Genomic DNA, 26,390 nt, shown 5'->3' on the forward strand with positions numbered 1-26,390 from the left:
TTAGGACTGGGTAGGCTAGGTGAACCCTAGTCCAATCCAACGTATTAAAATCTTCAACTCAAGGGTTTCAACTTTCAACTAGGTTTAAACATTATCTATCAATTAGCACGTATTTTACATATAAACCCAATACAACTTTTATATCATATTAGCATTTTCCAACCTTTACCGGTTGAACCCAACCCTAAACCCACCCTTGTAGGTTGGGTTCGGTTCGGTCTGGCCTAATCCCCCTGATAGATTAGGCCACAACAAGTTTTTAGACATTAACGTGGGGAAAAAGGAACAACACTATGAATTAAGGGGACTAGATCGACCCCATGCACTGTGGAGATGTGAAACTTTAGTTGAAGAATGCAGAAAGATGGTGGAAGAGAATGAGCTGAAGGCCCCTCGTTCTCATATCTAGTGTAAAAGCAATCAGGCAGCGGACGGACTTGCCCGTTTCCCTCTTGCTCACATGTTGTATCTCTCTCTGGCTTGGATTAGAATTCCTGAACCTGACTTAAATGATTTCATATTTACATGTATAAATGTTATATAAATATGTATTTGTATATGTTTATTGATGCATGTATGTACATGCAACCATGCATCAATAAATGTATATATCTATATATTTATGTTTTTTTGCTACAAATATTTACATGTTTATTTATGTACATAATTATTTATGTATATATGTATATGCATGTATATTGTATTCCAAAGATTTTAGGTTTAAAGGCATTTTTTTTCTAAGTATGATAAATATGATATTTTTAGACATAGTAGTGCTAATATTGAATAACATGAACCCTTATAATCTAGTAAATAAATACATTTAACAAAAGAAAATAGAGAAATTAGACCAACCCGAACCAAACCTAACCTGGGCTGACTTACACCCCCCAAAACAAAACATATGGCGTACTTAGCAAGTCAAATTGTGGACCGGACTTGTATTAAAAGAAGATTAAACTAAGGCTGTGTTTGATTGCAGTGCAACATTATTTGCACTAACACAAATAAATGGGAGTGCAAATTTTGATTTAATTTTTATTTTGGGTTTTGTCTTATTTTATTTCATTTGTACTGTAATCAAATAAAATAAGGTAAAATTTGAAATAAAAATAAATCAAAATTTACACCCAAATCATTTACACTATCAATGTTTTGCAACAGTACAAATAAATTTGCACTACAATCATACGCAGCCTAAAGCAAACATCACATTGGGAAATGGGATCTGCTTAATCAAAGTTTGAAACGTTTGACCCGACAGATTAGGCCAAATTAATCGAAAGAAATGTGGCTTGGTACAAATATGACCGGCACATGAAACCAATTTGCCCCAATATATAATATGGGCACTCTTGTTGACCAAACATCCTTTGTTGGTCAAAGAATCAATGCAAGAAGGGATATATCATGTATGTGCAACAAACGCTTGGTCCACACATTGAACTGTTAATTAGACTTGGATGGAATATGCCAATCTCTACCTCAGTGATTCCTTTGACAAATACCATCATTTGGAACCTTTCAACATTTTTTTTTTCTTTTTCTTTGAAATTCTGACCCTTCAGAAATTTGGTCCTAAGATGTTATTTTTAGGTGAGGTGTTTGGCTGCTTAACTTTTAGCTCCCACTGGAATGCTTTCCAGTGTCAAACAATAAATCTTTAAGGAAGAGAGGGCTAAATTGAAGAAGATTCAACTAAGTTGGTTCAGCTGCTTCAAAGTGCTTTCCATAAACTATTCAAAGAGCTTAAGTGGATAGCCCTTCAAATAACTGATTGACAGTCTGTATGGGCTTTCCACTCCGGATTTTTCACCAAAGCTTATGGGCTGTCTGTATGAAGAAGCCCACCCTGAAAAAGGCACATGCTTGGTAACATGTGGAAAACTGCATTTTTTGTTTCAAACAGCCAATAGACTATGCTGTAGACTCGATGAAAGGCCACCACCTGTTCTCTACATGCTTGTGGTTTCCCCTCGTGTGATAAGCAATGGACACTATAAGCATCATGTCATGTGTTAACCTTTTCATATGTTTTTTAAACATCCTGAACCTGTCTCCCAAGTCCCATCTCGGCATCTCCTTCTCATCAGACTTGACCCTCTCCTTTCCCAGTTCACCGAATCACAACCCACCTGTCACTAAGGTTTTTCAAACAAAGCAGGCACATTTGCATCGCTAATCAGATCAAAAGGGAGTGGGCAAAACGAGATTAATTTAACCCAGTAAATAGATTCATGAGAATGCAATAAGATCTAGCCATGAAATGGAAACCAACCCATTCGGATGGAAATGTTAAGAAATCTAATGTTGTTTTTGAGTTTTGGAGTGTTTAAAATTCCTAAAATCCAAAGCATTAGGAATGCGGGTTTTGAAGGGGATTGTATTCTATGTTCTGTTTCAGAGTTGCTTGGTCGTGTAGTTTCTTCGTATGCTGTTGTTTTGGTTTAGTAGAATGGAATCGTTTTTCTACCAAACAACAACAACAACAAGCGCTAAAATTTTAGAATGCTGTGGAGAAACTGCAGAACTCAGCCCATTCATGACTCCCATAAACAAACCTTCACGATCTCTCATTTTCACCCCAAAAGATGCAAGCACTCTTCTTTTAGAAGCATCGTCACATTGTTTCTGGTTGGTTTATCAGCATTTTAATTGAAACAGAAACAGGAAGAGGGGGAAAAAGGAGAAGGATAATGGAATGTTTTATGGTGCCTTTCTATTGGGTCTACAGAAAAATCTACAGCTGTTAGACTACATCAGATCTGGATTCCCAGTTCACATATGGTTACGGCAATTCTTGCGACCCCCCATAAGTGTTGGTGCACATACACACATACACACAACTATTAAACAAAAATAAGATAATTCCTGTATTATTTGAAAATACTGCAACCATGGTCACAGCAGATGTCCTGGAACTAGGTGAGGCTTTGTTCAATATGATGTGAAAAACATACATGTGGTTTCATTTCATGGAGTTATCGTTTGTTGTTGGCTAAGAATTATTTGGTAAAATCTATAATGCCGAAAAGACAAGGTATCAAAACCTATCCAAAATTTTAATAAATTCCACATGGTTGAATAACAAGTTCGTGATACCAGTTAATTATTTTAAATATCATATTTTTCCGCCATCATAATCGTACTACGGCTTAGATCCCTGTTAAACATCATGACTAATGACCAACGAGAATGGCCCATCGCGGACCTGATCAGCCATGATTGGATGCATTATTCTACAAGCTTGTGTTTTCTTGACGGAGTTTCTTTGGGGGAAGTGAATTCACAATTTTGTAATGCGAGAAACAGCATTAGGAGTTCCATCTCGGTTGACACTGCTTTTGAACCACCGCAAGAAGGGCTTTAACAGGATGTCCGAACATGGTGTTATCTCTGGCGATTGTATAAAGATCAGGTTGGGCTCAGGTTGGCCCAACTTTTTTATTTCCTCTTGCCAAATGTACTTATCTGGCAGACTTGCTCATCTTAACTCAATATTAGCATTATTATCTGTGTAAAATACCCTAGTTATGATGTTTAGAAAATATTGCCTTAAACTGAAAATTTTTGACATACAATATACATGCATAAATGCATACATAATGCATAAATAGGTAAATAAATACAATATTAGACTATGATGCTGAAAGTTGTAACCAATCAACAGTGAGCTTTCATCAAAATTCACGAGTTTTGATTGGTCCTAGTCTTTCCAGTATATATCTTTTCTTTCCAGCATCATAGATTGATACATTTATATAATGTTTATACATGCAAATCAGGTTAGGGTTGGGCCAAGTTAATCAAGGCTAAAGCCCAAGTTGCAGCCCTATTTAGCAGAGTCCCTCGATACAAATTATTTTTATAGCATCCGCAAATCAGATGATATTTTCGATGACGCAGAGTGAATGAGTGAGTGAGTGTGTAGAATGCAGAAATATCGAAAAGCAAACATGGGTTATGAAATGCAACCACTAGACCTTCAATTCTCTATCTAAAGATGGATGCATTATTTTAAGATTTCTCAATTCTCAACCATCAACCATCGGTCCATCTAACACTAGAGATCCTAGGTAACATAGTGACAGGATAACGAGGTCAAATGCATCTTTTAACCAGTTGTTTTATATTGAAGCTCTTAAATTATGCACGCAAGTAGCGACTCATCCACGATTGAAAGCGAGACCATGCCAACTCCACTGCAGCACTGTCTTCATCTGTCAGTCCCATTCCTTTCCTCCTCTTCACAGCTTCAGGAGATGTGTTCAAAAAAGCATGCCCATTGCCTGGATAGATATGCACCTCATATGGAACTCCTGATGATTTAAGCTTCTCTTCCAAGGATTTAGCAGCCTGAGATTTCAAAGTTTGAGAGGGGGGGAGGGGGGATCAGTAAATACACATGTAACTTCTAATCTCGGATGTTGGAATTGAGATTTGCTCCTACCGACCTCACTGGCACATCCCACATCCCACCGTCTATTGGGAGCATCTCTAAACTCCAATGAATAATAACACACATGGACGGGAGATGTTCCCGATGTGGGGTTGAAACGTGCCGTGAGAAGCAGATCTGGACTCAAGATGTTGATACTCCTAAAATAATTTCAAATGGAACGCCAGGAATGGGGAGTGAATTTGATATTATCTAGCAATCTCTACAATATTTTATCAAAAAAAAAAAGCAATTCTCCAATATGCATTTGTTTTAAAAAAATGTGCCACATTTTTCCCCGTATTTACCAAAACAAAGCAACTGGGAAAAGATTCCACGTAGGAAGCTGGGGCATTTTACAGGCCTAGCAGAAAACGCCAAAACAACAATGCAATGCCACATGCTTATTTCATACAAAATTCCTTCAAAAGTGAATCAGAAACTAAACAAGAGGGCCTGACAAAATATTCCATATCACTCTCTTATTGAGCTTTTGATGTATAATACCCAGATAACTCTACATGCTTAGCGTGCCAATATCATATCTGATACTCTTCGGACATGATACCGGATACTACAATAGATACTTCTAGATGTACCCTGTAGCATTTAACACTTCTAACATACATAAAGTGTTATGCTTTAACCAAGGTTCAAAACATTGATACTCGCCATCGTCATCGTCCATGCCTTACCCACCTATATGGGAGACAGGATGGACTCCCCACACCCATCCCTCCCATGAATTGGGAACATCTCCCCATGGCAAGCACAGTAGTTATTCCCAATGCACCAGGGGGTTGGACTGTGGGGTGTGCTCTGTGGGAGCCCATCCGAACTCAACTATATGGGGTTGGCTACATGACTCTTGTTTTGCCATTCCTTTCTATTTAAAGCCATGTTGAATTATTAGTGATATGTAAAAAATGTGTATCATGAGTTTTCAACAAGCAATGCTCCTTTCTTTCTCTTTTTCTTTTTTTTTTTTACTATTGCAGTTTTCTTTTATTTTTTTTTTTTTACTCTTGCAGTTTGATACTTCACAGATAAGTATGTTAGGATGGGCATTAACATTTGAAATCATTAAAATGCTCCAACTCTAAGTATTTATCATTTTGGTGACCCTTGATACCAGTGTGATGCAATCCGTTGAACCTTAGCCTTAACAAATTATACTATAAAAATATTTGCATGTTTTAGAAATTTAAATAAATTTGGCAAGACATAAGTCTGGGAAATGATATTTTTCTTCAAAAACTAGATAAACACATGATATAAGAAATATTATATGGGATGCCTGTAACCATATCCCTGTCCAAAATTTTAGGAAATGGACTATAAAAATATTTGCATGTTTTAGAAATTTAAATAAATTTGGCAAGACATAAGTCTGGGAAATGATATTTTTCTTCAAAAACTAGATAAACACATGATATAAGAAATATTATATGGGATGCCTGTAACCATATCCCTGTCCAAAATTTTAGGAAATGGAGAGTTGTATCGTATTTCCTGTATCCAGGTTCATGTCTACATTCATACCTAAGCATCATAGCTTTTGATTATTTTCCAGTGATTTTCTGTTCAAATTGGGAGATATTAGGGGATACTATGGTGATCTAAGATCTTTGGGGCAAAAATTTAATTCCATGAGCATATTTCACATACATACACCCTTTAAATAATTATGGAAATGAGAAGTACTCAATGACAAATATGTGATAACTAAATATACTAGGAAACGAACAGAACGAAATTGATAAATGTTAACAAATGATCTTACCGTGACATCTGAAAACCCAACGAAGTTATCCAGCTCCCCAAAGTGAGCCTGCACTGAAGCCTTAGCTTGTGCAGGGTCAGCCAGCTCTGAGGAAGGAACTCCATAGAAAGCAACGACAGCATCAACTTCAGGAATCAAAACAGAACTTGCAATTGAGAGAGCACCGCCCATGCAAAATCCTGTCACACCTACCTATTACAGTAAAGCAAGATGGTTACATGTAGGGTTTAGTTCAATGCATAACGTTGTTATGCTAATTGATCATGACATCAAAACTAATTTGAATGGGAGCTGATGGAAACTTCTAAGGGGTTATCCTTTTATTTTCTTTTGGTTTCTGTATTTGTTAACAAATGCAATGCTATAATGTTTGATAACATCTAAGCCTTTTGTAAGCACCCTTTCATCAGTTTGTTGTTAGGTTGAAAGTGCACTTTTTTTCTTGATGACATAAATTATACATTACATAGGGTCTGTTTGGTTCACATACAGAATCAGAGTCCTTCGGAATCAGAGTCGGAATGGTCTATTCCCATAGCCTGTTTGGTCCAGACAGGAGTCGGAATCAGAAATGGAACCAGTTGGAATGGGATCTCATTCCTGAGGGGGAGGAATGGGGGAATGACCATTCCACCAGGAATGGGAATGGGATTCCGATTCCAGATCCCTATTACCACAAACTAAACAAGTCCTTACAAAGGAAGATATAAAAGGAAACTCCCTAACAGATCTACCATTCTACAAGAAAAGGAAGAACAATAAGGCCTTGAGAATAGAATCAAAATGTCTACAAGATTCATAATGAGTATAACAGTAATAGCAGAGGTCCATTAAATAACAGAAAGAATTATCATACCTTCTGTGAACCATTTGCCTTGAGCCAACTAACTGAAGCACGAATATCTTTAACAGCACCTTGCCAATCAAGACCATCCATTAAATGCTGTGCTTCAGCAACATCTAAACCAACCTTTCCACGATACAAACTGCAAACAGCAACAAGACACAAAAATTGGGTATGATGGTAACCAATACCGGAAGATTCATTATTTTCTTTGACAATTATTAGAAGCCTAACTTTTACATATCAGAAGATAAGTTTGCCACCTTCCAAACACAGGAAAAAGAATAAAAATACAATATCATTCATCACTGAAATCTAACTTTTGTGCAAAAGCAAGACAATATCAATAGGCACAAAGAAATCTTACTCTGGGATGAGTGCTTTAAAACCAGGATCCATCTGGGAAATTTTCAAAGCATGGTTCTTGACTTCATAATCAACCCCCCACCACTCTTGCAACACCACTATGCCAGGAGCACCTTCTTTGCCCACCACGTAAGCATCAAATGTCTGAAACAAAAATGAAAATTAGAAGGTATGTTCTTTACAAATAATCATAGGGTATTCTCTTGCAACACTACTATGCCAGGAGAACCTTCTTTACAAATAATCATAGAGTTCAGTCCACCACAGAATTGTTTTATTGGTTTCCCAAATGTATTTATGCCCACCCATATAAACAACCATCCCCCCGTGAATTGGGAATCGTTCCCCCTTGACATTGACCCGAATTGTACGATTGCATTAGGAATTCTGAGGTGGACCGAACTCAAATTACCCCATCATTTAAAAGCTTGCCATGTTCAATTCAGTCATGTCAATTACATTTCTAGAATGAACTACCTTGTACCTAGTAAATCAAAATACAGAAAGCATTTTCTGTGACTGTTGCATACGACCCCAATACCAAGCAGGCAAGCAGTAAATTTCTTCTCCTCAATATAAAGATGCATATCTTACAGATTTAATTTTGCAATTATACTTTGAAATATTTTTTCTGAACTTCTAGAACTATTCTTTTAATTCGTTTTTCTTTCACATTCATTTGGTAGATGCCCATGTCAGCTCTATAGTCATCGACCACCTCGTACCCAGTAATAACTCAAATAAAATTTCTTTTTCATTTTCTTTTTGAGCTTTTTTTTTTTATCAAAAAAATTTTTTGATCAATTTCTTTTTTGAGCTTTCCATGAGTTTAGGATGTGGCTCTTTATTTTTCTTGGAAGATAAGTGACTATATTAGAAAGAAGGCAAAAAGAGGGATAGGATGTGGCTTCTTTATCTGAAAAGAGAAAAAAAAAAAAATACACCTGATCCTGATGAAACTTAAAAATCGAAAGCACTGAACCCCAGTTTATGGAGTGTAATTTGTAGGAAAAACTCTCATTTTGGGGCATTTCCTTAAAATGGACATGATAGGACACATCTGACAAACAAACAATGCGCCATTGAAGAACTAAAATCGAGAAATCGATGCAGAATACTATTATTTAGAAAACCGCACAAAATCGATATCACAATCCATGAAATGAACACCGAAAAAAAGTGTACCTTAGTTAACAAAAAAAAAATCAAGAGACAAGAATAACTAAGTTACAGATAATGAAAAAGAAACAAAATGAGAGGTCCAGTAACTCACAATATCGTCTCTCTGAATCTGAATTTTCTTCAATTCGGAGGTCGCAGAACCCGCCATCGAGCGGATTTGGAATCGGCAACGAGAAGAAGAAGAAGATGAAGCAGAGAGTGCTCGGGGGTGGGTGAAGGTTCTTGAAGCGAGGGTTTTAACAGCTACTCCAACTACTCGTAACGCCATCTTTTTTTATTCCCAAAAATTTCTGATAGTATAAAGGGATGACTAAAATTTCCATCGGTCCCTATGATCGACGGATTGAGCATAAAATAGTTAGATCATATGAAACACGTGGCAGGCGTAACGAGTAGTTGCTGAAGTTGGGCCTTGGAGCTGATCCAACTCCAGTGGTTTATGTTAAACAACCTGGGCCTAGATCCAGTAGGCCGACTCAAAATAGGGTTATTTCATGGGTCCCACTCCCGCCCAATGTCTTGTCTATTACTCTACTCTACACGAAATGACGAAACTGAAAGCAGAGGTGTAAAAGCATAATTTATGCCACATTAGAAAGCAAAAGCAAAAAGCAAAAGATGTTGAATAAAAAGAAAAAGAAAGACTTGACCGAGATTCTCCATCTGTCTTTAACTTGAGAAACCATGATCACTTTCACTTCTGAGTTCTGTCGCTATCTCTCTAATGGGTTCTCTCTTGAGCCACAGACTGATATCAGAAACAGGGTCACCTTCTCGTTATTGGGTTGCTATAATCACCATTGTTGCTCTTTCCTTCTTCAAATCCACATTTGCGCAGTCAAGCCTCTGTAGGACCTCATGTGGCGATATCCCCATCAACTACCCTTTCGGCATCGACGATGGTTGTGGAAGCCCTTATTACCGACACGTCTTCATCTGCTCAGATTCTGGAAACCTTGAACTGAGAACCCCTTCCGGGAGATACCCAGTTCGGAATGTGAGCTACTCCGATCCCCACATTCTAGTTTCTGATCCATTCATGTGGAACTGCGACGATGGCGACAACTTCCGTCCAACCAGGCCGTTCAGTCTCGACACCAGCAATCCCTTCTCCCTCTCCTCCCAGAATGAATACCTCTTCTTCAACTGTAGCGAGGACGATGTGCTCATCGAGCCCAAGCCCAGCTTCTGCGAGCGGTTCCCAGAACGGTGCGACTCGTCGTGTGACAGTGCTAGCTATCTCTGCCGGCATCTACCCGACTGCCCCGCGGAACTGAGTGGGAGAAGTTCGTGCTGCTCTTACTACCCCAAGGCAACGGAGTCTCTGAGGCTGATGCTGCAGTATTGCGCATCTTACACAAGTGTTCACTGGAGAACCAGCGGTGCAGCTCCGCCTTATGATCAAGTCCCCGAGTACGGAATTCGGGTAGATTTTGATATTCCGGTGACCACCCGTTGCCTTCAGTGTCAGGATAACTCCAAGGGAGGTGGGACTTGTGGATTTGATACCCGCTCGCAGAGTTTCTTGTGCCTCTGTCGTGAAGGAAATGCCACCACTTTCTGTACAGGTATGTCATCCTTACCCATATATAGCTCATCAGCCATAGCTTTGAATAATGAATATTCAATGATTCATGAACATACAATAATGCCAAGAGCCAACCCAATTTTCTGATCAAGGCCCAACAAGAAGATTTCTTAGGTCTAAAATCATCTGACAGATGATCTGTGGTCTGAAGAACATCATAGTTTTTTAGCTTTGCATTCTTTCTTGGTTCTCTATTTGTGCACTTTTAATTTATGTAGGATCACTCATATCCACAGACCCCACCATTTTGATGAGCCCATGAATCCATGACATTATGTGGGGTGGGTAGAGGTATGACCGAAGACAGTGGCCCTGGTAATGGTAGACTTTACATGATCTTATTAAACTGATTTATATTTTCTTTTTTTTTTTTTTATGGCAGATCATGGAATTTCCGGACATAGTAAAAGGATAAGAGTAATTGCTGGTAAGAATCCCTTCTCAAAATGAAAAAAAGGCAAATTTATTAAACTACCTTACTCTCTTAGTTAATTGACTAACTCTACCCTTACTTTACATATTATGTTATAATTAGAAAGAAACAAAATGTCTAATTTACTCTTCACTATTCCTTAAATTTTTAAAATAAAACCCCTGATGAAAATTTTGCCCTCCCCTCTTTCCTTCCATCTTCTTTTCCCACTATTTGATCGATAGTCTTTGACATCTTCTGAATTCAAATACAGCCATGCCTTTGTATGTGTGTTGCAGCTCCTCCTCAGCCACAGCCTGCAAATTAAGGAGGACATGGAATGAGATTTCATTCCACAACTACTTCAATTTTTGGGTGGAAGTTGGCCGTTCTCTTCCGACCCTCCCTCCAATATAATGACGTTCATCGGAATGGGATAGCTTGCTGGCTGGTTTAGCTATCATCTTCGTCATCTCATCATAACCCACCACCATACGCCAGCCCCATACTCTCGTAGCCATAACACATTATTTCGTTTCACACGAGCCTTCTCAGCCTTTATTTTCAGGTAAAATTGATGATATGAGGCACCAACAATAAATAATTAACTCCAAACATTCTACAAAGAAATTTAGAGGCGAACAACGGTCAAAAAAGGAAAATATGGGTTCTAGGATGGCTCCTTAAACAACACCTGGATCCTTTATCAGATTGGTTTAAGACTGTTCAACATGTCTCTGCCCTTTGACTTCTTTGGTCGACCTTCATTTTTCAAAGAAAAATCCCACACATCATCAAGTAGCTCAGTAGAATGCTCATGCATTTCACCTCTGTCGTCCTTTCTTTTCTATTTCCTGTCTACCATTCAACCGTATCATGCTTCCAACCTTGATCACATGCCGCCTGTGGATTTCACTACTTCACGTTCCCGTCCATGGTGGGGTACATGCTGCCCTATGCTTGGGTGGGGATGGAGACGGTGAGAGGACATAGAGGAATCAGAAGAAGAAGAAGGGGTTGTTGTCATCGTCACTTTGCTCTTCGTCTTAAGGTTGAGGACGATGAACAGTCCACGGGAAGGGTATTTTAAGAATTTTAAAAAATTTAAGTGTAATAAAAAGTTAACAGCAAGAGAGGATTTAGACAATTGTCAAAAACAATAGAAATAATTCAAAACAATACATAAACAATAAGGATAGAGTTAGTTAACTAAATCATAAGCGTAGTTTAAGAAATTTTCCGAAAAAAAAATTATACATATAATTGATGTAACGATTAGTGTCCAAAATGGGCTTATGGCTATGTCTACGTTATTGCAGGGACGGCATCTGCAGCTTCTGTCGCTGCTGTGGGGGTTGCAGCTGCTGTGTGGTATATTAGAAAAGTGAGAGCTAAAGCACCAGTAACATGTGGAATTCAGAGCAATGAAAATAGGCTATTTTGATTTTTCAGCAGTTTTGACTTTTGAGGGTAGACAAACTTTTACTGCATTTTTTCAGGTCTCTCTCTCTCTTTGCTCTTATTTCCTTCTTTTTAGTCGGCTTATAAAGTCAGCACGGAGTATGGTTATTGACGGATCATCTCATACCAATGGACGTCAAGATTTTGAGTGAAAATTTCCCTTGTGCTTTTATGTGGCCCAAAATGAATTAGTGATAATATATTGTAGGAGATTTTGAGAATGTATTCTAGAGCAACTTGTACATGCACCATTTAACATTTAAACTAGTTCTCAAACAAATTTAGTTATCGGAAATTCGGAATTCTTCGAATTGTATAGCATTGTAAAAATATTCTAGAAACTAGAAAGCTTACGAAGAAGTAGAATTCTTTCTATATATATAACGATAATAGAATGGCAAAGGCAGCAGCCAGCAGGAAATGATCTCGATTCCTGAAACATCATATTTCCAAATTCCAAATTCCAATGCATTGGTGTTCGAACTCTGGATTTTCATATCAACTACCAAAAGAGTCTGTCGCTTGTACCATCAACAAAAAAACGTAGTGAGAATAAGTATCCAACTCTAGCAGATTCTATTTAGAATGACAATGGAAGGAGACCCATTATTTGTATATCCCTACGATTAGAAGTGAGGTTACATTGCATAGGCGTTGTGATGAAGAAACGACATTCTTGATGATCAAATGACTGCTTTACAAGCCTTTGTATTGATATTTTACCAAATTATAAGATGAAACCGTCAGTTATATTACAGATGAATAACTTAGGAGCCTCTGTAGAGGAAAAAAATACAAGCCTTTCACTAACATGTCCCTCAGACAACAACTACACACGCATCTCTCGAACAGGCTAAGTGTTTATCCAAGATGTTCAGTGTTGATAGCAGATACTTGTCGTTAGCATTCAAACAGGACTTTGCAATCTCCATTAGCCTAGAGCAGATTAGAGAGATTTCTGGATTTGCCTGCCAAACATACAAGAAATAATGGAGAATGAGAGAGCCGTGAACTATTTGCAGGTGGATACCAGTATCATCTTTATAAGAAAGATGTGCATCAGAGATAATAGCAAAAGAGGAGCCATTTTCTCTGCTTATCCCACAGATGCATTTTCTCACTGTCAGTAAATTCTCCTTTGGCCATCCAATAGAATGCAAATAACAAGTATCTTTGAGGTGGACATAATGGTGGATTCGACAACTATGTATATCCATCCATGTGCCTTACTTCTTTGACTCTTTCCAGAGATACAGATGGTTCTTCCAAATCCTCCCATACTTCTCAGGGACAGCACCAGTGGCTCATCCATAATTCCCAATTTGGTCAAATTTTATTTTATCTGTTCAGCTTTTTTAGGAAGCATCAAACCTACCTTGAAAGATGAGATGATGCAGTTACAAGCTTCAAGTGCCATAGTTCCTCGTGCAGCCTTGGTGCCACCATGACATTTTTTGAAATTATAATCAGTCCATTAAAACCATATTCTAAGAAATTAAGTCTAAAGTTCAATACTTACTTTGTATACCTCTTCTTGAATTCCTTCAACCAGGTTCTGCACAGAAATGCTGGAAATGGATGAAAGTTCTTGGTTATATGATGGATCGCCAAAGAATAGTATGTCATTACCCATAACCTGAATAGGATGGAACAGAGATATTTTGAGCAATAAGAGGTAATATGAGATTGTTCAGTGGTAATACAAGTATAGTAAGTTGATAATAGATGAAACTAGGAACAGAAAGAAGATTGTACTTCATGAAATTCAAGCACAAAAATGGATGTACTATCAACATTTGTAAGAGAATGTACTTGGTTAGTATGCAAGGAAAGATCAGTAGAATTGCACCTCAATTGGAAAATTAAATAAATAATAGAATTATTACACAAGTATTCTATGGATGAAGATCAGATAAGATTGGCAATTAATTTTAGGTTGATGGACAGCTGTAAGTTTGTCATTGAATGAGCCTGAGATCTTTTGTGTAAGAAGGTGCTAATGAAGACATCATTTTTACCTCTGTATTTTTTACATGGTATGGCAGCATATTTTGAGAGAATGTTGCTGATAAAGAAATAATAGCACAAAGCGTCCTTGCCCTCAATCTTGGCGTTACCCTACAACATTTTAGAAATGTTAAGCCAATACCAAAATAAACAAATGCATGCAGTTATCAATGTTAAAAGATGCAGTGAAGGCTAACCCTGGATCAGAAGTAACAAGGGATAATAAGCTCTTCGGAATGTAAAAAATTCCTTCTGTAGGATTACCTTCAAATTCGAAGAAAGAAAATGTCAGTGAACAAAACACACAAATGCACTCTGATATAAAATGAACTAGGAATATGCCAATGGGATAAATTCTTATTTCATGTCAACCATGGCTACAATCATTAATTTGCACTGTATCAAACGTTAAGAAAATACACCCTAGCAAATGGATCATGCTGAGGTCTCCTCCCATATACGTGATCATAAATTTCCAGGTTTCTCAGGTTTACCATTAGTAAACAAAAGATACAGGATAGGATGGATATGGCCCAAATGCATGAAAGTAGAACCGGGAAAAGATAAAAAGCATTCAATATATTTTTTATCAGTAGAAAATATATTTTATTTTATTATACTTGCTAACAGAAATTAGTACAACTTGGTAGTGGGAGTGTCATTCCCAACTTTCATCCCCAAAATATTACCACTTTCAACCTCAAGTTACATAGAAGCCCAAAAAAGTTGCTGCCTCAAATCCCAAGTTACATAAAAAGCATTCAATATTAAACAAATGCAATCAATATTACACTCAAAAATTATAAATAAAGCAAGCACCTAAAGCCAATGGCAATCAATTGTTATCTTGCTAAAAAGTTGTCTCAAACAAGAAGCAATAAAACTATTGAAAGGGATCAAATTTCCAACTCTCTTTAAAAAGCTATCAATAAAAACTTGCTTCTGGCCACAAAACACAGATTATAAATTTATAATACAAGTTAATTAGTAATGAAATATATGAATAACCTGGAACCATGATCAGGAGGCTGCATAGTTTCCGTATTGAGGAGATAATTCCATCAACATCAACATTTATTTGAGAGCCTAAACAAGGATAATAATGCAATTCAGCATCAGTAAAAACCACATGTCACATGAACAATTGGAATAGTAATATTTTTGCTTCCAACACTGATGTATAGAACTTACTGAGAAATAGAAAAAAAGAAAGTAAAAACATTGATGTATAGATGTATGTCTTTACATATGAATCACAACTTAAGGACCACCTACATTTTTTCTCTCTAGGGAGTTAATTTCTTGCCCTTTCTTACAAATCTCCTGTCTATTTGCCACTAGTATTTGGGAATTTTGTTTCTCTTTGCAGATAGACTCCCCCTTCAAATGTGGCTAGTTTGTTTGCTTCCTCTACCTTTAGTTCGCCAAAGAAGAGGGGGATCATTATGTGGAGATGCAAAACGCCTTGACTTTTAGCAACTAGGTGCCCTTCTAGGCGATTAAGCGCTCGCCTAGGCGACAAAAATGACAAGGCGGACGCCTTTTAATAATATCATTTATATTGCTGTATCTTATTAACGTATGTGCTCATACATTTTATTATATATATATATATATCAATTATATTTTGTTTTAATGTTTTACTATTGAAATTTAAAAGATCAATGGGTTTTGAGAAGAGAAAATGAAAGAAGGAAAAGAAAGGGGAAAGAAACAATAGAATAATAAAGTTCTTTTTTTTTCTATTCTCTCTCTAATTAAACAAAACAGAAACTCTATCCTTGTTTTTTTTCTATTTTACTTTCCATATTGAATATTTATCATATAAAGTTAATAACCTTCTTTAGCTGCTAATTAATATGAATTTGCTCTATTAAATACTTATTATAGTAGTATTATTTTTGAAAATAATGAAATTAATATATGTAAAAGATTTTTATCTTTTAGAAGTGATGATTTGACACATTTTTAGAAGAAATTTAATGTTCTTAATAATTGCTATTTTTCAATTAACATACATGCTGAATGGTATATAAAACTAGGAAACTAGCCAAAAGTCAGTTTTTCATATTATAAAACTTTTATCGCCTAGGCGTCGGCAACTAGGCACCCCAGTGTTGCCCAGAATCACCTAGATGCCTTGAAAACTATGTGGTCAGTATGGAAAGAAAGTAATGCAAGGCTCTTCAAAGATCAAGAAAAAAGTATAACGACCATCATTGAAACCATAACAGACAGTAACTCATTGGATAAAGTTTTTGAGTATCTTTTATCCTTTCTCTTCTGATGATATTGTGTGGAAATGAGGGACGCAGCATGTTCTTCCTCTAAGAATGTGGTGGCGAAAAATTCATGAAAATTGCTCAATAGGAGAACTATGAAATTCAACTTTGATGGAAGTAGTTTGAGGAACCCAGGTCCATCTGGAGTGTGTGGTGTGTTCAGTGATGAACATGGAGTTAAGGCAGTATTCTCAGGCCTAATAGGGATTGAAGATTCCATTAGAGCAGAACTGCTAGTTTCAGGGTATCAGTTTGGCAAAGCAAATAAACATCACTACTCTGCTCATCAAGGGTGATTTAAAGAATATAGTAAGCTGGTTATCTATGTGTTTATTGGCTGCCCCATGAGATTTTGTGCTGAAGTCAAAACTCATGTATTGTCCAAAGAAGAAAATTCACTTGGTGAACCGGGATAAGGTGTGCTCTCCAAAAGAAAAAAGGAGGTTTGGGTATCAGGAAGATGAGGATTTTCAACAAGGCTCTTCTTAGGAAGTGGATCTGGAGATTTGGAATGGAGAGAAACAATTGGTGGAGGAATATTGTTGCAGCTAAATACAACACAAACAGAGGAGACTGGATTACCATTTCTTCTCTCCCCTCCTTAGGTTGCTCCCTATGGAGGAAAATAATGGACATTCTTCCAAGTTTCAACTAGGGAAGGGTGATAGGCTGGCTTTTTGGAAAGATCCTTGGTGCGGAAATACCCCTCTATCAGCTTTATTCCCAGAGTTATTTCAGTTAGCTGAACTCCAAGATGCAGTGTTTGCAGACTGTTCTGAGGTATTTGGTAATTCTGTGATTTGGTGTCCTTCGTTTAGAAGGAACTTTCAGGATTGGGAAATTGCAAGCTTAGCTGAATTACTTGAGCTGATCTCCCTCCAGCCCCTGGACCTGTTCAAAGAAGATAGTTGGATCTGGACTTGGAGTACAGATGACCATTTCTCAGTCAAGACTTTTTCCCTTCACCTGTTGGAAAGTAACTTGGAAGACATGCCTGCTTCCGGAATTTGGAACCCAACCTCTTCCTCAAAAACTAATGCCCTGGTGTGGGCTGCAGCTTTAGAAAGGTGTTTAACCAAAGCCCATCTATCTAAGAGAGGCATGCAACTCCAGGATCAGAGATGTGTGATGTGTGGTCAAGATGTGGAGGATAACAGCTATCTGTTTCTTCACTGCCCTATCTCTGCTAGGATTTGAAATCATTATCTCTCTGCGCTGGGCCTTGCTTGGGTTATGCCTGCCTCAGTGAAAGAGATGTTGTGGAGTTGGGTTCCAAGGGCTGTCAAAGCTTACTACTGCTGTGCGGGTGTCCATTTCAGCTGCAGTAATCAGCACCATTTGGGCAGAAAGGAACAAAAGGCTTTTTTACAACATCTACAAGGACTCAGAGGATCTTAATCCATTTCATTTGGAAAGTTGATCTCTTGGGTCTTGGCATCAAAGGGGATTCAGGCCTCTCAGTTGGGAGATAGGCTGAATTCTAGGAACTTATGGCATTTGTAATCTTGCTTTGATTTGACTGCTCCCTGGCCAAGGTTTCTCCTTGGGGGCCTGTATACAATTATGTCTATATTAATAAAATTTACCTTACCCTTTCTCAAAAAAAAAAAATATGTATTGTCCACAAGAAGACTTCCTCCTCTTAATCATATACATGATTGATTATATCATTAATTTGAAGTTCATGGAAATAGCCATAGTTGTCAAGGCGGTGCCTAGGCTACTAGGTGGTTTTCAAACTTCGCCTCACCCAAATGCCATGTAAATTTGAATAAGGCACATGCCTAGGCGACTAAGTGGGCGCTTAACTCCAAGGTGGGCGCCTAGATGCAACTGCAAGACACATTAATACAGCCCTTAATACATTGATCATTTAATATTTTTATATTGTTTTTTTTACTTTTTTTTTGCTGCAAATAATTTTTATTGGTTTGTTTTTGTTATTATAATAGGACATATCACACATAATCACTCTTTTTATTAGAAGAATGATAGCAAACATTTTGTCTTTTTAAGGTTTTATTTTCAGAACTGAATAGAAGAGGGAGAGTTGTCCGGTCAGGTTTGTTTCAAACACAGTGCAACTACAACCTGTTGCTGCAATGCTGCATAACCAAGAAGGAAATCTAAACCATTTCAAATATGCCAGGTATATCAAATGAATCATCACTTCTTCTTCTTTCCGCCTTGGACCACTTAATCTTCTTCTTACCCTCTTCGTTTTCAGCCTTTTTTTCTTCCTTTTTGTTGGTTTTTTCCTCTTCTTTTTTTTTTTTTTTGTCTTTTCCCTACTTTTTTGCATGATTTTTTTTGGAATGAAACAGGGGCTCCGCCCCCTTCTTTTCTTCATTTTCCTGCAATCTTTTCACCCTTTTGATCTTATTCATTTACCTGCGCTTTTTTTTCCTCCTCGAAGGTGATCTGGAACATTCCGCCCCCTTTTCTTCTTCATTTCTCTGAGTTTTTTCATCTTTTTTCCCTCTTCATTGGTGGTCTGAAACAGGGGCTCTGCCCCCTTCTTTTCATTTTCTTCTTTTATGTGTTTCCCCGGTTTCTTGGTCTAAAACAGCAGTGGAGCCCCTTGTTCTTTTTCTTTTTTTGGTCTAAAACAGGCTCTCTGCCTCCCTGTGTTCTCCTTAAGTTATTTTTCTTTTCTTGGTCACACACAGGAGCTACTCCCTCTTCAGTTCTTTTAAGTCCGGATTTCTATTTCTAATACTCTGTGTTGCATACTTTAAGCATGACTGAAAGAATCATAAGCAGAAAATTTGGTTCAGAGGTTTGTAGGTTAATGTATAAAACCAAGTAACTAGCTCATGACGGGTAGAAACATGTAGGCTTCCTATTTTTTTTATTTCACCGCCTAGGTGCCTGGGCGCCCCATGGTTGCCTAGCCTCGCCTTGGCACCTTGAAAACTATGGAAATAGCTTCCAACAAATATTAAAGAAATTAAGAGAGTTTGAACTGAAAGGAAATCAACCTCATTGGAAGTTTCTAGAAGACAACCCCATTTTCCAAACTCTTTTTTTTTCTATTTAATAAATGGAACGACAAATCAATTTAAATGTCTTATATCAAATACTCAATTACCAAGAAAGACCACTTCTTTGAATAGTGAAAGACCATTTTCATGAAAAGAAAATACAACTCCAAAAACTATTAATCAATAGATCTTGTAAGCGACAATATTGATGCAAGTATTTATTTCATGTAAGTGCTGGCATTAGAAAAAAGTAATGAATCCCAACCTCTGGTTATGTCTAAACTTTGTAAAGAGCTGATTGCCGATTCAATTAGCCCATCTGTATGAGAAACCAAGCCACCTAATAAAGCAACCTGATATGTAGGATTATAACAGTGTCAACGAGTGTAAAGGGTAAGGTTAAATCATTGTTCTGTTTTCTGAAAACCAGATTGGACATCAAACCAGTCTGGTTTTCTCAGCTTAACAAGAAATCAACCACAAAAATCCCAGTTGTCTGAGTTTTCATTGAACCAAAAATGAGTCCAGTTCAACTGGCTGGCCCCATACAATTTTCCAAATATCAGGTTAAGTGGAACAACCCAAAGAAAAAAAAAAAAAGAAATTTGAGAAACAAAATGTGGATAAAAATAAAAGGAAAAATTACCTCTGCTGTTTCAAGATAGAGATTCATCTGTCTAATGCCAGCTGAAATAGAAGGTATTGTAACTTCACTAAATGCTATGCAAGACTTGACAAAACTGACATGTTTGTTCGTGCCTTTCATAGCTTTAATTGCTAAAGAATTGCTCGAGTGTACAAGGGTTCCCTGCCAGTTCATTCCTTTATACTAGTAAGCAGTTGTTATTAAGTAATCATTACATACTATTGAGACATGTAGCAAAATGGGCATCAGAGGAAAAAAAAATCAATGGGTTATCCAAGTACAAGACCACAAATTGTGCAAACCTTTAGCTCATTAATGCTACCAAAGGCTCCACGGCATTCAACTAAAAATGTTAAATGGCGATCCATCTCTGTACCATAGTCAACCTACAAAGTAATGTGCATGAATGCAAACAAATTATCTTCATAGCATGATAAGGATTTAGAATCTGAACTAACAGATAAATCTAGTCAATAAGAACATACCATCTGGATAAAATGAGAAATGAGGCGTGCTGACTGTTGATTATCATCATCTTTGATACTTGAAAAATCTATACCGTCATGAAGAGCCTGAGAAATTTCAAAAAGCAACTGTATGGTTGTTGGATCACGAATATAACCATTCCTGTCAAATGAAACTGGGATCAAATATGATCGATATTGAATACTTAACACACCAACAACCAACACGAATTGTAACATATGGTAGTGGGTGTATATAAATTCACTGGGAGATATAAAAGGCAACACATCTTGCCACAGACACACACACATGTACTTCTGAAGAAATACAAACAGGAACAATTATCATCTCAACCCAAATTTAAATTCATAACCTCGTGATTTCTCAGACAACTTAGTAATCTTAGTTCCTAACAGCTGACATATCTTTTAATAGAATTATGTTAAATGACTCCATTGGAAGTGAATCATCTTAAAATGGGTCTGACATCTGAACCCTCGTACATCTTTAGAACAATGACAAACAATTCTATAACTTGCACAAGTTCAAAGATGATTGCATCTAAATCAATAAACGCACCTGGTTGCCTTATTAAGGATATGCATATTGACAGCGTTTCGCGAAGTCCCATACATCACATCTAAGATCTCAACAAAATGATTCTACAAAACAAGCATGGCAAGTCACAGCCAATTTGGAATCCACATCTAAATCATTTATCATGGTGAACAAGTGAGCAAATCATTATAATCATAATAGAGAAAAAGTAACATGTTTATACTTTACAGGTAAAGGCTACTGTAAACATATTACATTACTAAAATAGTTCAGGAAAAAGGGAAGAAAAGGTATTGTTGCATGACTCACACTTACCAATGCAAATGCATCTTCCAAGTCGTTAAAATGAGTAAGAAGCTTTATAAAAATGGATTGCAAGCTGCCCAATTCACTTTCAGCAACCACTTTATCAGATGCTCGTTTTGAGATGCCATCTAGAATTATAGTTAAATAATTCTCCTGGCATAGATTAGACAACTTTTAAGGTAGCTATCAAGATAGGAACAGTATTGAAATTTGACAAAAATATGACTCTCCATTGAAAATGTGCATTGAAAACTTTGAGATATATAACCCAAATAAAGTTCAAATCTGTATCTCTGCAACAGTTGAAGAACTTGAAAAGAACAAGAAACCACATACACTGGAGCCCAGGTCTATCATAAAAACTAAAGCTTAAAGATCTAAATCAAATAAAGAATATTACTTTCCTGGTTCAAGCTCAACATGCATCAAGCAACAAATGAAACTACTTATGAGAAAGTATTACACAGCATTCACATGAATGCAAAGACAGATCATGATTCAATGGAGTAGGTGTTTGTGATGATATATTCATGACTCAGCCAATCATATAAGACAGTGGTTTCGTGGACAGGGAGGTGTGTTAAGGTGACCTTACCTAAGCATATAATAGTAAGTGGATGGTTCACAAGTGCTTACTAAAGAAATGTGTTCATCTCTGAAAAACCCTTTTTCAGCATGGTAGGTGTTTGGGTTATGGTTGAGCTGGCCCAGGGTGCCACATGTCACTTTCGCGGCCGTCTTATCTCTTCGGCCACGTTGGCACCACATAAGATGGATAAGCGCGACCAAGAAAGGAGAACCCCATACGGATAAGGACAGCTCTGCCAGGGATTAGGTCTTATCCCGAAGACCTTAGCGGACAACCTCATCCCGATAACCCTGGAAACCTCATCCGAATAGGACACGGATCTTCGGCTATAAGTAGGTAACCTCCGCTCAAGGTAAAGGACTTTTGACTCTTCAGCCTTGATATTGTTATTCTACCTCTGCTCGGACCAGCACGTTTCTCTCAACTACTTGGCCCGACTACCCATTCTTCTTACTGACTTGAGCATCGGAGTGCCTACCCGGGGAATAACTCCTCGGGCCTCTAATCACTTTCCTGATTCAGATCTTGCTGCGCGGCTTCGTCCTTCCACCTCGGCTTCGCCAGTTGGTAGGATTATCTGACTGCAACCTCAGTTTGGGACACCTCGGATCGAACAGCATCAATAGGCATTAATGAGGAGACAAACGTGCAGTCATTCAATTAGCCAAGGTTAGGACCAAGTACATTCACTGATCAATGCAGCCAACAAATAAATCCTGACTAGGGATTATGGTCAGCTACAAGCATGCCAAACACACTTCACCCAACAGGGTGCACATTAAAGATGTGGCACGCTTGATCGGGTATGGTTACCAGAGTCTGAAAGACTGGACCTTAAGTAGGCTATAAATACAGACAATTAACATGCATGTAAACACAACACTGGATGACTGTTGTCTTTAAGAATAGTAGTCCTGTCCTTAGATGATTTTCCTCTCTTTCCCTATCTCTTCCTAGTCATCACCCACCTCCATCCTCTGGCAGCTAATCAATCTTCCCATAGGTACACATTGTAAAGGAACCCTACATTAGGTAAAAACCATACTTCCATAACAAGATAACAGCAATAGACAGGTGATTTTTTTGAAGAGTAAAATAGAAATTTATTAAAAGAAAAAGATCAGTTACATGTAGTAGGTGACAAGATGACATCTAGCTTACAAAACAGAGCAAAACTGAACTGGGTACAGTCCAAAACTAAGACTGGTACGCATGCATCATTGAATCTTAAGCAAACTCCAGAAATTTCCCCCCAAATCTAATCTGTTTACTTGATTGAAATATGGTAACACCCAAACCCAATCTGCAATCACCTTCCCTACCAGAGCCACCAGAACTTCTGTGTTCTTGAGTTTGTCTTCAAAGATCCTCCTGTTCCTTTCGTTCCATAGTGTCCAGCACACAGCAAATGGGATGCAACTCTAAACTATCCCTGCTTTCCTACCTCCCCCAAATCTTGGCCAGGTGGAGAAAATTTCTGCTGCTGAGCTTGGCTAAATTGCACTTTTCCCAAATAAAGAAGTGTAATAACTCCACATGATTCTTGCATTCTTGCAAGTGGAATGTAAGTAACAGATTCTTCACTTATCCCTGCCTCCCTTCATCTCCCCCCTCCTTACTATATTGAAATCACCTCCCACACACCAAGGTCCCTCCCAAACCCCCCTTAGACTCTTCAAGTCATCTAGAAATTATGCTCTTTCCCCCTCTGAATTTGGCCAGTAGACATTTGTTACCCCCTAACACCAATCTCCATTCACCTCCTTCAAGCAGACTGAGACTGAATACTTACCCACCTCTTCACCAATTTTTCTGAAAACCCCCAGATCCCAAAAAATGATTAAACCCCCTGACAACCCTTCAGCATCCTTCTCCACCCATTCCCCGCTTCCCTTTCCCCAAATCTCCTCCATCATACTCATGTTGAAGGAAACTAGCTTTGTTTCCTGCAGCTTGACTACTTCTGGACGGTAGTGCTGAATCAGGTTGCTCACTGATGCCCTCTTGTTACTTCCCCTAAGGCCCCCAACGTTCCAGCTCAGTATCCTCATCCTCGCTTCCCTCTTCTACCCCTCCTTGATCAGCTCTTACTCCCCTCTCACATATCCTCTTCTAACATTTCCTCTTCGCCCCCTTCCTCATCCTACTCTTTGTTCAGCCCATTTAGTTCCTTTCTCTTACCCTTCTCCTCCCTCCTGTCCCTTTCAAATTGTGTGAAGGCTCTTCCTGCAAATTCCTCTCCTCCCCAGAAAAACAATCCTAGAGGCTTACCAATTGTTACCTCCCTCTCTGCAAGTTTGTTAATCTCCACTTCACCTTTTTGAGCACTCTCCAACCCACCCGGCTTCTCACCCCTTCTCCCCTCCTCCTCCCTCTCCCCTCTTCGAATCTCCTGCCCATCTTCCTTATCTGTTTCCCTCGGCTCCTTTCCTTCTTCAATACCTAGGCTGCCTCCCTCCAATCTTCTCTTTCTATTGTACACTTTCCTCATTTCTTCTCCCTTCCCCCCCCCCTGTAGGATACTTTCTTTTCCTTCCCCCGACTCCTCCTTCCCATTCCCCTGCCTTCCTCTTCTCCCTCAATTGGTGCTCTCCCTCCAACCTAGAGACTGAAGGAACTGAGCTTTCAGGAATTTGTACCTCATCCACTGTTTGGGTCACATGGGATGAAGTCGAACCTTCCCAACTCTCTCTCTCTCTCTCTCTGATCTGAGATTGATCTTGCTTCTCTATGGTTTTCTTTGTTTTTTGGTTTTTTTTTTTTGAAAATTTTAAATAAAACATATTGGACTGCAAACCGTTGCCAGGGTCGAACGGTTCAATGGTTAGACCATCTTGGTCAACAGTTTGTTGACCAATTAAACGATTATTAATAAGATAACAATTCAGAACTAAAACAGAACCAGTACCTTAACCAGTTTCCGGTCCAAACAGTCCGACCGTCCGGGTCAATGGCAGTTCGAAAACACTTCTCAAAACCATATGGCAAGAGATAGATCATTTCAAGACTATGGTTTGGGAAAGTAGCAAAGATGCAGCAACTTATCAGAAGTTGGTAGAGAAGAATAGGATTTTTGAGTTTCTAGTAGGACTTAACCCTGAGTATGACATTGCACGACAGCATATTCTTTATCGAGACAGTCACTCTCTCTCAGGCATATGCCTTTGTGTCAGGCAGAGATAGAGTTTCCACAGACGATCTGACAAAAAGCAAAATAAAAAAAAAAAGTAATAAATCCACTTTTCCTTTCCATCCCACATTTCTGTATCCACTGCAATCCAAATACTGCTTCACTATAGCCTAGTTTCTACTCATGCAGTCAGCCAGTCATGCTTGTTACAAACACACATGCAATCCAAATTCTTTACGTTTTTGGACTCTAAACTCTAAAGCATCATTTTATAGGTATTTATATCTTCTACTCTTGCTGACCAACACCATGTCACAATATAAATAGATCATGACATCGACAGGCTGGCCTACAACACACAAAAGTTTGGATCTGCTATGCCCATCACCATTCAAGGGCCATGAAATGTGGAACAGCATCCATCTGTAGAGAAGATGGAGGGTAGTTATGTCACTTTATCTTTCTTGTATTTTAGTAGGCGTGTACATTAGTGTACATCTTCCTTAATTAGTTTGTAAGGACAAATTTGTCCATTCATATTTCTTTAATATAAATACTCTCTTTTTGGGTTGGTTCAATCAGATTGACCCTAACAGATCTGGACTATTGTTCTTCCTCTTATCTCCTCACTTTCTCACAAACTAACATGGTATCAGAGCAAGTTGTTCTCTGATCCATTACTTGTTCTTCTAATCTGTTTGAGAGCTGTTTAGGACTAAAAATATATGATGTAAAAAAAATAATATAAATAAATATCAATGTTTTAAAACACGGAGGCGTGACGCGAGGTGTAGTTCAGAACGCAAGAGGCGTAAGCCCCCTTAAGAGAGGAGGGGGGGGTTAGGAGGAGGACGAAGGGTAAGGGGGGATATCATTTTTTCTTTACTTTTAATAAAAATTTTTTATATTAAGAAGAATAAAGATGCATAACATTAGTTGAAAGGGGGGGTCTTGTCGAAACGGAGCAAGACCCCCCTAACTCAAAAAAACAAATTGGGCTGCATAGTAAAGGGGGCGGGGGGCAAACCACTTTCTTTCCCCTTATCTTTTCTTCCCTCCCCTTTCCTTTTCTTTTCTTTCCTTCTCTTTTTTTCTTCTCTTTCTTTTTCTTTCCCTTCCCCTTATTTTCCTTTCCTTTCCTTTCCCTTTTTTTTTCTTTTTACTTTTTTCTTTTTTCTTTTTTTTGTCTTTTTATATAAGATGTGCATGAGGCGCATGAGTACACCTCATGAAAAAAACGCAAGAGACGTACGCCTTAGAGGTGTCAGTGCCTCTGGCATACGCCTCAGGGCATTTTGGGAGCACCTCCAGGCGTATGCCTCCCACGCCTTTTAAAACACTGATAAATA

The 26,390-nt window shown here is 38.1% G+C and overlaps 3 protein-coding genes across 5 annotated transcripts in view; 1 reads left to right on the forward strand and 2 right to left on the reverse strand.

Annotated features, from left to right (window-relative positions):
- Window positions 1-3,989: 3,989 nt before the first annotated feature.
- On the reverse strand, window positions 3,990-8,888 carry LOC148878302 (alpha/beta-Hydrolases superfamily protein). The gene is made up of 5 exons (XM_088952652.1): window positions 8,705-8,888; window positions 7,433-7,575; window positions 7,078-7,207; window positions 6,222-6,413; window positions 3,990-4,356 (listed from the first exon to the last, which is right to left on the reverse strand). Exons 1-5 carry the CDS (start codon window positions 8,879-8,881, stop codon window positions 4,147-4,149), a joined length of 852 nt encoding a protein of 283 aa, XP_088808778.1. The 5' UTR covers window positions 8,882-8,888; the 3' UTR covers window positions 3,990-4,146.
- Window positions 8,889-9,270: 382 nt separating this feature from the next.
- On the forward strand, window positions 9,271-12,369 carry LOC148878303 (wall-associated receptor kinase-like 15). Its single transcript, XM_088952651.1, has 3 exons — window positions 9,271-10,181; window positions 10,584-10,628; window positions 11,933-12,369. Exons 1-3 carry the CDS (start codon window positions 9,338-9,340, stop codon window positions 12,055-12,057), a joined length of 1,014 nt encoding a protein of 337 aa, XP_088808777.1. The 5' UTR covers window positions 9,271-9,337; the 3' UTR covers window positions 12,058-12,369.
- A 365-nt stretch (window positions 12,370-12,734) lies between these two features.
- LOC148878304 (uncharacterized) overlaps window positions 12,735-26,390 on the reverse strand; it is a 77,712-nt gene continuing 64,056 nt past the window's right edge. The window contains exons 12-23 of one of the 3 annotated variants that reach the window (XM_088952654.1): window positions 21,332-21,475; window positions 21,038-21,120; window positions 20,479-20,620; window positions 20,296-20,379; window positions 19,994-20,155; window positions 19,613-19,700; window positions 15,090-15,167; window positions 14,279-14,345; window positions 14,093-14,192; window positions 13,594-13,710; window positions 13,450-13,506; window positions 12,735-13,042 (exon numbers count right to left, since the gene is read on the reverse strand). In XM_088952654.1, coding sequence (XP_088808780.1) covers window positions 12,893-13,042; window positions 13,450-13,506; window positions 13,594-13,710; window positions 14,093-14,192; window positions 14,279-14,345; window positions 15,090-15,167; window positions 19,613-19,700; window positions 19,994-20,155; window positions 20,296-20,379; window positions 20,479-20,620; window positions 21,038-21,120; window positions 21,332-21,475 — 1,272 coding nt within the window. In that variant the 3' untranslated portion in view covers window positions 12,735-12,892. The remainder of the gene's footprint in view (window positions 13,043-13,449; window positions 13,507-13,593; window positions 13,711-14,092; window positions 14,193-14,278; window positions 14,346-15,089; window positions 15,168-19,612; window positions 19,701-19,993; window positions 20,156-20,295; window positions 20,380-20,478; window positions 20,621-21,037; window positions 21,121-21,331; window positions 21,476-26,390) is intronic. The other 2 variants (XM_088952655.1, XM_088952656.1) reach the window with 2 other exon arrangements.

The sequence above is a fragment of the Nelumbo lutea genome, chromosome 1, assembly GCF_056320005.1.
Source record: "Nelumbo lutea isolate HS-2025 chromosome 1, American lotus-T2T, whole genome shotgun sequence".
NCBI classification, from domain to species: domain Eukaryota; kingdom Viridiplantae; phylum Streptophyta; class Magnoliopsida; order Proteales; family Nelumbonaceae; genus Nelumbo; species Nelumbo lutea.